This window comes from Alligator sinensis, unplaced genomic scaffold (genome assembly GCF_000455745.1).
Source record: "Alligator sinensis unplaced genomic scaffold, ASM45574v1 scaffold437_1, whole genome shotgun sequence".
Lineage (NCBI taxonomy): Eukaryota > Metazoa > Chordata > Crocodylia > Alligatoridae > Alligator > Alligator sinensis.
In genome coordinates this window covers 1,464,338-1,476,118 of record NW_005842176.1, presented here as the reverse complement: position 1 = coordinate 1,476,118, position 11,781 = coordinate 1,464,338, and the positions used below count along the sequence as shown (strand labels likewise).

The 11,781-nt window shown below is 49.1% G+C and overlaps 1 protein-coding gene across 1 annotated transcript in view; it reads left to right on the top strand.

Annotated features, from left to right (window-relative positions):
- The first annotated feature begins 2,744 nt into the window (after positions 1–2,744).
- ZP1 (zona pellucida glycoprotein 1) overlaps positions 2,745–11,781 on the top strand; it is a 28,729-nt gene continuing 19,692 nt past the window's right edge. The window contains exons 1-12 of the mRNA XM_025206942.1: positions 2,745–2,981; positions 3,640–3,761; positions 3,888–4,092; positions 5,041–5,184; positions 5,868–6,052; positions 6,141–6,238; positions 6,860–6,987; positions 7,076–7,265; positions 7,357–7,507; positions 8,339–8,423; positions 8,924–9,049; positions 10,257–10,384. Of these exons, the coding sequence (XP_025062727.1) occupies positions 2,798–2,981; positions 3,640–3,761; positions 3,888–4,092; positions 5,041–5,184; positions 5,868–6,052; positions 6,141–6,238; positions 6,860–6,987; positions 7,076–7,265; positions 7,357–7,507; positions 8,339–8,423; positions 8,924–9,049; positions 10,257–10,384 (1,746 nt within the window). The 5' untranslated portion in view covers positions 2,745–2,797. The remainder of the gene's footprint in view (positions 2,982–3,639; positions 3,762–3,887; positions 4,093–5,040; positions 5,185–5,867; positions 6,053–6,140; positions 6,239–6,859; positions 6,988–7,075; positions 7,266–7,356; positions 7,508–8,338; positions 8,424–8,923; positions 9,050–10,256; positions 10,385–11,781) is intronic.

The following is an 11,781-nucleotide window of genomic DNA, read 5'->3' as shown; positions in this document are numbered from 1 at the left end:
GGGTCTTTCCCCCCCCCTGCCCAGGTGACCAGAGCATCGCCTCCCAGGCGCCAGGCTTTTGTCTGCAGACAAGGAGCGAGATCCCCGCTGTGAGAGATTCAACAGCAGCCTCTCAGGCTGGCTGAGACAGATCTCTGGAGAGGGGCACCGACGGGGGCATTTCTGCCACACCTTCCAGCCTTAATTTTCTTTGATCTTATTATAACACACAGCTCAGGCTGCCGGGAGGCATATTGTGCCTTTCCAGCAAAACTCAACTGTCCTGAATGCCAAGAAAGGAAGAAACTAAAGTCATTCCAAATTCAATGCCTGGCAACTCAGAACTGCAGGAATAAGGCCCACATCCACACACCCATAACAATTGCTCTAGGCCATGCATGTACTCCAGCTACTTTTGCTGGGCTGTAATGGAGTAGGGGAGGGATGAGCTGGAGCAGCTCAGTAGCACTGTGATCATGTAAGGAGAAGCACCTGGTGTCCCTCCCTGATGTCACACCCAAAGGCCCTCAACCTGCCCTGACCCCCTCCTGCTGCTGTGGCACTCCGCTCCCTCCCCAGTGTCCATGCATGCCTTCAGATACTATGAACCTATGGATAGTTCCCTCCATTAAACCCTTTGCACTCCCAAAACCAATGAACATATGTCTAGACTCTCTCTCTCTCTCTCTGTGTCCAGACAGTGGGCATCGATAGGGGACATGGAGAGATGTTTCTGTCCCTACTCCACCCTCCTCCTCGACCCTCCATACACCTCAAAAGTTTGAGGGTCCATGGTAGTGGTGTGAGGAATGTACCAGCTGGAGGTAGCAGAGTGGAGATGCAGATTAGAAGTGTGCTGCTGTGTTGGCAGAGTCCATCCTGGGAGTACATGGTATATAGCGGGAGAAGAGGTTTTTGCTACACCCTCCTCCTGAATGACATGAGCTAAGCTCGCACCAACCCTGTTCTGCCAGCCAAACTGCATCCATACTGGGGATATGGAGGTATAGCTACACTGCTGGGGGTATATGTGTGATCTTTTCATGCCCCTAGCTGACATCCCTAGGCTGGCAAAACTTGGTAGTGGAGACCTAGTGTAAGGGCCTGTGTGCACCTGTGCTGCACAGGAGGCTGAGAAGTGTGAGATGGCCCATTTGCCTCCATGAGATGCTCTCAGCTGAAGGAGAATACCCCATGGAAAGGATTGCAGCCTGAGACAACAGTAATGAGTGCTCCATCCATCTCCTTGGCTGTCCTCATGCCCTCTCACAACTCCCAGCCAGTGCTTGAGAACTTGTGGTATGCACCAAGCATGCCTGTTCTCAGCTGCCCACCCAGAGAAGCAGGGCTCTGACCCAACACACAGAGGGACAAAAAGAAGGACCCTAAGATCCTGGCACAAACATAAGAAGAGGAGAGGGGCTCAGGCTTCCTCAGAGGGGCAGTGCCGCTCCCCACATATCCTGGTTCTCACGGGGCATTGAGAGGTCCTTACACTCCCCCAGGAGGAGGCAGGCCTCAGCTTAAAAGGTGATTTAAAATGACACTCAGATGCTCCTTAGGCAGCCCCACTTCTGATCCCAGCACCCCAAGGCATCCAGAACCCTATAGCAGCTGAGGCTCCTGATCCAGGCACACACAAACAGGCTCAGGGAGGGGGGCTTGGCCCCATTAAAGGGGGCAGGACCTCCCTCAGGGCCTGGTTCACACATAGAAGAAACAGGAGGGGCTCAGACACCCCCAAAAGGGGCAGGGCCTCCCCAGCTCCTGGCATGCACACACCCATAGGAGGGGAGAATTCGTATCTGACAGCCCTGCCAGTCCCTAATGCCCCCATTCACCCTGCTACACACCCTCATGTCTGCCCCTTCCAATCACTGGAGACACCTCCTGGCCTCCCCCCATTTCTATCCCATCACCCACCCCTTTCATCCCCTCTCCCAATTCTCCTCTTCCCCAGCCAAGACCCTAAACCCCTCTCTCTTGGCTTGATTTGAAGAAATGCTGTTATTTTTTTCTTTTTCAGGGGGCTGTTTCTCAGCCACTCCTTTCTGACCATGACTTGAGGTCTGGATCATTATCCCACAAGGTACAGCTCATTTCAAGACATTATTGGGAGCAAATAGGCTGATAGGAGACCACTTAGAAGATTCATCTCTTCAAGAGAAAGGACTTCTCTGCACCTGTAGTAAAAAAGTGGCTTGGCTACAGCCACCCAGAAAAGCTGTGGCAAAGCTAAGCTCAGCCTATTCTGAGCCCATAACTGTGCTCAAGCATCTAACCCTTGCCACCCCTGCAAACCGCTGGCAGGGTTCTGGACCTTTGCTGTAGAAAACTGCAGTGATTTCTTAAGTAGTGGTTGCAGGGGAGTTATCTTGGAGGCTGTAAGGGATGCCCAGGGTGGAAGGGTGAAGAGCTAGAGTGGGGTCTATAACACCTGTAAGCACAATGCCAAGCTTAGGGCCCGCCTCCAATTACTCAATCGCAGCAACTCCTGCCCCACACCCAGTAAAGAAAGTGATTCTTGGAATGAAGCTGCCCCAAACTGATGTCTTGCAAGGGGGCAGTTACAAAAGGGGGAGTGTGAAAGTCCTGAAAGGGGAGAGGGATTCAATGGTTAAGCTTTGCTTTCACCCAGAGCTTTACACTTTTGACACAACCCCTGAGATCTGGAAGCAGCTGCCCCAGAGCTACACCCTCTCTGCTCACCTGGGTCACACTCCAGCCCCTGCTTTGTGTCTATAAAGCCCCAGCCCCACAGCCTCCCTTTCTATAAAAAGTAATTGCTCAGTAGGGCTTCTCTGTTGGCTGTATAGCCATGAGGCTGGGCTATAGGTGTTTGGTGGCCTTAGTGCTGTTCTTCCTGAGGACAGCTCGGAGTCAAGATGCCTTCCTCAGGATCAGCTTCTCAGTCTTGCAGCACAGGTATGACTGTGGTGACTATGGGATGCAGCTGGTGGTCTACCCCAGCCAGGGCTACACCATCCACTTTAAAGTTATGGGTAAGTTGAGAGGATGCCTGCTTGGCTTTGTGCACATGCATGATAAAGGTTTTTTCTGAGCCACCTGTGGAAATCCCTTAAGAATATCATATGCAAGGAATTTTCCCTTCCCTCTTTGTTCCTGCTCCAGTCTTTTTGCTGGCCTGTAAATCTTCAGGCTTCTTAAGACACATGTGCCTTCCTACTTTGAGGTTTCTATCTCCTTGGGAAAACCCTGGGGTTGCCTGTCTGTCTACAATAATGTTAGCTGTAAAAATGACTTGCAATAGCCTCTTTTGTGAGCTGATGCTGAACTGAGGGCCTGAGGAGACTGTAAAAGTATCCCCCTCAAACCATGGCTTGGCATCTCTTTCTTGGTGGAAGTTGCCCTTCTGCAGTCTGGACACCTGACACTGCCACATTTACCTCCAGGTTGTAATATGCCAACATGTGAAGGCAGTGCTGTGCCTGCTATTTGAGGCTGTCGCCCATGGCTGTAAGATGGTTGGGTAATGGGCCCCTTCCCTGTGTCTTGGGAAGGTGTTGAGCAGATTGCAAGTCTGCTGCCTCGAACGTTGTGACAAACTGCGGTCCCCGCTCCAAGCATAATTGCCGGAGGAGGACACTTTCTGAAGAGCTTTTCCTCTTAACTATAATGAACGTGACTTTCTTTTCCCAGATGAGTTTGGGACGTCTTTTGAGGTTACAAACTGCTCCATCTGCCTCCACTGGATCACAACAGGCTGGGATGGAGCTGTGGTCTTCTCCACTGGTTATGATGGCTGCCATGTGCTGAAGAAGGTGAGGTGGCTGGCACACCCGAACCCTACACATCCAAGCAACTACAGTAGCTGTCCTTGCAGCCTCTGCAACTGGGGACAGAACTTACCCCACTAGATGATGATGCTCCTTTTGCTTTCTCTGCAGGATGGTCGTAACTATCTGAGGGTCCATGTAGAGGAACTGCAGAGCACTGGGGAAATTGCTACCACCCTCAATGTCAATATGATCTGCCCTAAACCTACTGAGCATGACTCAAGTTCTGAGGAAAACGTGCATTCTCTGCCTCGGCCCAGCCTCCAGCACCCAGCACCACCACCTGGATTGGTGCGCCTGGTGCCAAGCAATATAGGTAGGCATGATTTTTTTCTGTGGGGTGTGTAGATCTGCATCTTGTAAGCGGTTGTATGGGAGTCTTATGATGTGGTGGTGAACAGGGGACCTGCAGACAATCTAATGCTCATGGCTACCATCCCATATTGTACAGACCATACTCCCAACACCCACACTCTAAAATGTTGGTTACCTGAAGGACAAAATGCATCTTAATCTCAAAGTGTATGTGGAGGGGGCCATCTACCTTCAGGGTTTTGAAGCTCTAGGGAGAAGCCTCTGCCCCAAAGCATGTGAGGTTTCTTGTTTTTGTTTTAAGAAGGCACGCCCAGCCTCGGGGGCAAGTAAAAGCATTCCCCTCTGAATGGTTGAGCAGAGGGGTGTCCCATCTTTATTAGGATATGGGAGCTCCTAAATCTATCCCTTCAACTGCCCCATACTGCTGTGCCCCATGCATCTCTTTCCATAAGAACTCTATTTCTCACCATCCTTGTATCCTAATAGTACCTGGCTTCCACAGTGTGGAAGCCATTGAGGGGTGGCTGGTTTGTTTTCCCACTAAAGATATTAAAGTGACTGCACAAAATGTGAGGTGGCAGCCATCTTTTATTAAGAGCAGCCTCACTTCCACATCAAAACAAGCTGTAAGCAAACAGCTGCCATTCTGAGAGCATTAGTTATCATTGAGAGGGGTGGGAAAGGCATCACCTGAAGTAAGGGAAAACTTAACGAGTTGTCAGTCTCTTTTCTCGAGTCATGAGTCTGGCATTAAAATTGACCGCAAAGTACAAGAGTCCCCATACAACTTGGGAGTTGGCCATGCTATGGATTCTTACAAAGAGGCTGTATAAAGCTTTAGGGGTGCTGGAATTTGGGACTTGCACAGAGATCCCAAAAGTATTGGGGAGAGCACACTGTGGCCCCTGTGAAGAACTCTTGCTCACTGGTCTCCAACCTACTCTCCCAGGGTCCCACCTCACATGGCAGCAGTGCCAAGTGCCAGCTGGCAAGATCCCATGTGCAGATACCCCAGGCCGAACTGCTTGCTTGCAGGCTGGCTGTTGCTATAATGAGATGGACCGAGTGACTCCCTGCTACTATGGTAACACAGGTAAGAGGAGACCTGCCCTCACATCAGCTCTTGGAGCCTGTTGCTATGTCTGTCCCAGAAGTCTGGTGACAGACTTTTCTCCCCATTGTGGTTACCACCCACCGGTGTGATTGAAGGAGCTTTGACCTAAGCTACTGCTATAGAACTCTCTTCTCCAGTGGGGTCACTCTTCCCACCATACCTCTTATTCGGGGCTGCAGCAACCACAGACCTGGGGAGTTGGGGAGTTACCTCCAAGAACATGGTCAGTCTGTCTCATCACTGTTGATCACTTCATGACAAATATCTAGATAAAACGCCAAATGTGTGTTGGAAGAGGAGGAACAGTTGACTAGTATAGGTTGGCATTTATCTGACTGGTAGATAACTCCAGTATCTATCACCTATGACAACAGTTCATCTTCATGTCTGAGAAGGCAGGTGGAGTATACCCATTCCTGCCCTAGAACCTTAATTTTAAGCTTTTATGGCATGGACCTCTCCTGAGACCGAGGGAAATGCTGCCCAAAACCCTACAGCATGAGAACTACACTGTCTTGGTTGGTGCTTGTTGGGGTTTTTTAATAAACCTGATCAAGTGCGGTCCATGCAACAGGATGCGTTTTTTTTGCCTTGCCTTGCCTTGTCCCAGCTCCCTCTTAGCCTGGAGTTCCTGTATTTACTCATGTTCCCTTGTGTTGCAGCCACAGTTCAGTGCCTCATGGATGGCCACTTCATTCTAGTGGTCTCCAGAGAGATGTCTGAGTACCCCATCAAGCTGGATACTGTCCGATTAGCTTATGCCCAGGCAGAATGCAATCCCATCCACGTGACGGAGGCTTTTGTGATGTTCCGATTCCCCTTCACACAATGTGGCACCACAGTCCAGGTAACAACACCTGAAAGCCAGGGAGAGTGCTCTCCTTGCCCTCTCAAGAAGGGCATGATCTTCTCCTATATCTTTATCTTTTTACCAGTTGACTAGAAGCAAACTGATTTATGAGAACCAGCTGATATCCAGTATTGATGTCAAGAATGGACCATATGGTGGTATCACCCGAGACAGCATCTTTATGTAAGCTTGCTTGGCTTCCATGTGAGAGTGGGGAGAAGTCCTACAACTTGCCCCACCTGGATCAGGGGTGGGAGTGGGAGGACTTTTTTTCCCTTTCCTCTTTTCTACTCGCCTCCCAGATTGAGGCTTTGGGCTCTCCTACAGCCTATCCTATCCTCTGTGCATCCCAAGAATTTTGCAGGCTCCAGATAAATATCCTGGAGTTGGTGATGATATAGACCTTCTCTGCATACCAGGAATGCAAGTGTCTCTTAATCCAGAGGGAACAGTATCTAACTGACTAAATAGGTTTTCCTGAATGAGGAAACCCTTTGCTCTTAGCCAATCTCAAATGGCATTTGTAATTTAAAGCCAATTCAAGTAAGTCAACCTCCTCTTATTTCTCCTGAGATGGCCATCTCAGGAGAAATGAGGCACTTCTAACTCAATGGGGCTGGGGCAGGTGGAACACCACTCCAAGGTGTTGTCCAAACTAACATAGTAGCCCAGGGAACATCTCTGGATGCGGCTTCTCCACATCCTGGCTCCTGCTCTAGTGACAGGACAAGATCACTTCTGGGGTCATTCTGGACTGACCTAGCATCCTACTGGGTATCCTAACTCTCTCTCTGTCCTGCACAGTCTTCATGCTCGCTGTATCTTCAACACCAGTAACTTCCTGCCAGTCCAGGCTGAGGTTTCCTTGCCTCCCTCGCTTCCTCCTGTGTCAGAGGCTGGGCCCCTGCTGCTTGAGCTGCGTATTGCCACAGGTAGGGGATGCCTCCCTTCTACACCCTGCAAGATCTACATTCTTTGAGGAGCCCACAAGAGTCTCAGCTCTGGCCACATTTCTCACAGATGAGACCTACAGTACCTACTACGTGGATGGAGAGTACCCTGTGGTGAAAGTGCTCAAGGACCCTGTTTATGTGGAGGTTCGCACCCTGGAGAGAACTGATCCATCCCTGGTTCTAGTTCTAGAGAAGTGTTGGGCCACCCCAAGTGCTAACCCCTTGGAGCAGCCACAGTGGCCCATCCTGGTGAATGGGTAAGTGGTGAAGAAAGGAGCATACATTTGGGAGGAGGCGGGGGGGCACAGTTTCTAGGATCATAGTTTTATTTGTCTGTTTTGCTCTCAGGTGCCCATTCATGGGAGACAACTACAGAACCCAGCTGGTGCCCACAGGATCTGCCTCCTCTGAGCTACCCTTCCCTACTCACTACCAGCGCTTTGTCATCTCTACCTTTGCCTTTGTTGACACGGCCTCCACAGTGGCACTTGGTGGACCAGTAAGAGGAGGCCTGGCTGTCATTGAAGGGGGAGCATATAAGAGTTCTTATTCCAGTGGTCACTTGTCACCTCTGCTTTTTTGCTTTTTAAAAAAAGCTTACTCCCGTGCATGGAACACGTGTCCAATGCACTTTTGGGTGGAAGTGCATAGAATGGATGTTTCCATGGGGACAGTAGGATCAAGCTTAATTATCTTGATCCTGTTGGCCACCACCCAGAAGTAATTACTGGCCTCTTCTGTCTTTTGCTTTCACCATATGATTTAAAGTGATGGTAGTATTTGCCTTGAGTACATCATCCTGTGAATTCCATAGGCCTTTGTCATATGCCTGATCAGTGGCCTGCTGATGACCCAGTGTCTAAAGATGTGGAGAGTAATGTCCTAGCTTCTGCCAGCTAAGCAGAGAGCTCTGTAGGGTTTGGCTCCTCACTAAAGAGGACATCCCCTTTTTTAGCAGCAGTTGCCCATAGCAGTGTAGCAGCATAGCAATGCTAGGTACAAGTCTGCCACCCTCCCCATGTGTGTTCCTTGGGTTCTTACATGGATGAGCTTTTATATCCATCCCAGTGCATGACACCACTCTGTGGAATCTGTTCTGATCAAGTACTTCCCCTTTACCAATACCTGGCCAAGAAAACAAAAGCCCTAGTCTGGCTAATTGGGCTCTCCAGCAAGAAGCAGTTGGGCCTGAAGGACCCAACCTCTTCTCTCTCTTTTCTGGGTGCTACATACGGACAGATGAATTGGCCACAAGCCCATAGCCCCCTGTGACCCACAGCAGGATTGGCCCATCACTCACTACCTCTGTTCCAACTTGTGTGGGTTTCAGGTCTACCTCTTCTGTAGTGCCTCTGCCTGTCATCCTTCCCAGCTGGAGCCCTGCAGACCCATATGCAGCAATCCCCAACTGGACAGTAAGTTGGAGTGGCTTTCTCTATCTGCTGGTGGCTAGGCTCTATTCTTTATGTGCTAACCCTTCCCTATCAAAGTGGAGGACCTGATGCTGTGTTAGAGCTCTACCTGTCCCAGTACATGCATCACAGTGGAAACTTTAGTCAGGCTTCCTGTTCTTGCTAAGCTCCAGGTGTAAAGTAGCTGGCTTAACTGTATGCCTAGGGATGATTACATTGTGGTTATACATGAAATATTCCATAGCCATTGGGCTCTCCAGAAGGGAATCGTAATGCCTTGTATTGCTGCTGAACCTGTCCCTCTATTCACTTGCTCCTATAATCTTGAGAAACTGATTCCTGAAAATCTGACTTGCTTCTGATTTGAATACAGCTGTCCCATTGGGTTGGACAAAACAGCTTGATAGACTCCCCTATCATGAATCTGCAGGGCATTTTGCACTCTAGACATCACTGAAGAGTCCTCTAGTTGCAGCTGCTAAACTCTCCCATCCATCTTCCAGGAGTCCGACGGTATCTGAATACCAACAATGGGACAGAAAAGCCCTTGGACCTGGTGAGTTCTCATGGACCTGTGATCTTCCAGGGGATCCATGAGCCACGAAGAGAGAGAGTCTATGAGAATGAGGGTGAGTTATCCTTCATGATCCAATAGACAGCAAATGTGTTCCAATAGCTTGGAATACAACACATCAACACTGTCTAATTTAGGTTTTAATCAACATTTTGAAAGAAGCCTCAAGGGAGAGGGGGGTGATAATTTTAGGTAGAGATGACCCTTCCTTGAGTGGAGGAGTTTCAGTAGATCAATGGTTCCCAACCTCTCTCTATTTATTTTTATATTGTGGACCAGCATGGGAGCGTGCCAGAGTGCATGGAGTTGGCTGCTTCCCTCCCGGGGCTGCCCCACCGCCCAGTTTTCACCCCACATGACTGCTGGTGGTTGAAGCCACTTGCCCAGGTGGACAGATGGGCATTTGATCGGGTGGCTTGTTCCACAACCTGGCAGCCAACCCTTCATGGCCTGGTACTGGGCTGCAGCCCAGTGGTTGGGAACCTTTGCACTAGATGACCTCTTTCCAGCCCTACTTCTCTATGATACGGGGCACATCTACATGTGCCACAAAGGTGCTGTTGTTACTGCATCATCACTTTAGTACTTCCTTTTGGAAGTACTAAAAGATGGCACAGTAACAGCCCATGCTGCACCATGCCTCCGCACAGCTATTTTTAGGCACTACATCACCCATAGTAATGTGCTATACTGAGGGAGCATGTCACTATGGTGATGGAACTGTGGCATTGCAGGCTTTTGCCCATGGGTGCTACGTCGCTGTAGCAGGTTGCTATGGCAACATAGCATCACATGTAGATGTGCCTACATATGAGCAAAGGGGACTGTCTCTTTGTAAGAGACCTTACAAAAAGACTGGCTACTTGTCTGAGCTCTCCCACGTGTACACAATTTCTTTTTCTCTTTGGGCGGGGAAGAAAAAATGGCTCCTCAGCCTCTTCAAAGGGTAAAAGAAGCGAGCTTGTGCAACTCTTCACAAATTCTGAACAGTGACTTTACAACTCAATTTCCTTGGCTTGTAATACACGGGAGTGCCTATCTCTGTTCTAGTCGAGCATCTCAAAGTTGGATCCTCCAAATGGGACTGAAGTTACCACTTCATCTCTTCCCAGAGGTGCTGCTGCTGATGGCCTGGGTTGGAGCATTGCCAACCAATCCCTGTTAATGGGTAGAAGGAGGGTAGTACTAAAGCAGGTGTATCTCATTATCCCTGCATTTACACCATTCTACTCAGTATTGGCTCTGCCTCTTCTTGTCCCCAGATGTGGTCTCCAGAACACACCCAAGCCCTGTATTCCTGGGTGCACTTGCTCTACTGGTGGTGACTTTGCTCATAGCTCTACTGCTACTCTACAGGAGAAGAGGTGGGATGATGACCAGGACCCAGAGTCTTTGAGACTTTCTCCTATTTTACAGTGATCAGAAATAAAATCTCTGGATTGTACTAATGGCCTGTCCCTCTGCAGGCAAGGAACAGCAACTGCTGGTAGGGCACAATCTACTTCAGTATTGACCTGAGCATATTCTATACTGCAAGGGGGTGGAAAAAGTTTTTTGTAGACTTCTAATGTTTATCACTGCACTAAAATAGGACCTGAAAAGGAGGGATGTTAGCCTGCAGCAGGGATGGGGCACAGCAACAGCACCCTCAACTTGCTGGGGTTCTGGAGAAAAAATGCTATCCAGATTGGAGAGTTCTCAGTCAAGTCTTTGAACCAGACAGAGTTGGATTGTAATTTGACTGAGTAAGAAGATATATTTCATTTTGCTAAACCTTTTGACAGAACCAAGATGGTCCAGTTCACAAAAAGCCTTCTTGACTTTGGTCAGAGAATGGCTGTGCTTGGGGAGACCAAGATGGCCTCCAACTATGGCTGGGAAAACTGAGCCCCTACCTTCTGGCAGTAGGGAAAACCATGGTGCAGCAGACATGCTGTGCTCCACATATGATACACTTTGGAAGGATCCAGGCTTGTTGCCCTTGGCATGGCTCTAGGCATGTGTCACAAGTTCCCACTCTGCCTTGGCTTTGCTTATTGGTATGCACTGAGCCTAGCACATGGGCAGCTCTACTACCTTTTTCTCTTGGGACCAATGCAGTGTGCATGGTATACACATGCTGGTATTTGCCCTACAGCACTCGCTAGCATAGTCATGAGGCTGTGTAGGTAGATATAGAAATACTCTAATACCAAGCAAGTGAGGTTCCCTGGCTTACATGCTGTGGATAAGATTAGATTTCTAAAGCCTCTGTAGGCTTTCCTGGGTGTATCCACATGCTGGGCCCTCCATCCTTTTCCCTGCCCCACTTTGCTCAAGCAGGCCTATGAAGTGAGGAAGACTTTGACAGAGGGGACCTGATCCAAAACCCATTCAAGATGATGGGGCTCTTGGTAACATGACTTTTGACAAGTGGTTTTAGAGAAAGTACAGAGAGCAGAGTTTAACATGACAACTCTGGAGTGGAAAAGGACTGGATTGGATAAACAGTAGAGTGAGAAGCTTCTTCCCCACAAGGAGAAAGCCAGACTCTACAAGAAAATGATCAAAAGTGTTTTTGTGTCTTAGTCCTGTGGGTCCTCACTGACAAATGCTCTAAGCCTGGAACTAGTGGAGCAGTTTTCTTTCAGAAGTCACCAAGGTAGGCACCACTGCTTGCCTTGACTTGTTGAAAACTTCTATAAACATGAAGTTTGTCTGTTGTCCCTCATTTCTTCTGCTGGTCACTACAGAGACAGATAGCAACACCATAGGTTTTCATCGGTGCAACCAAAATTGTCTGTTCTC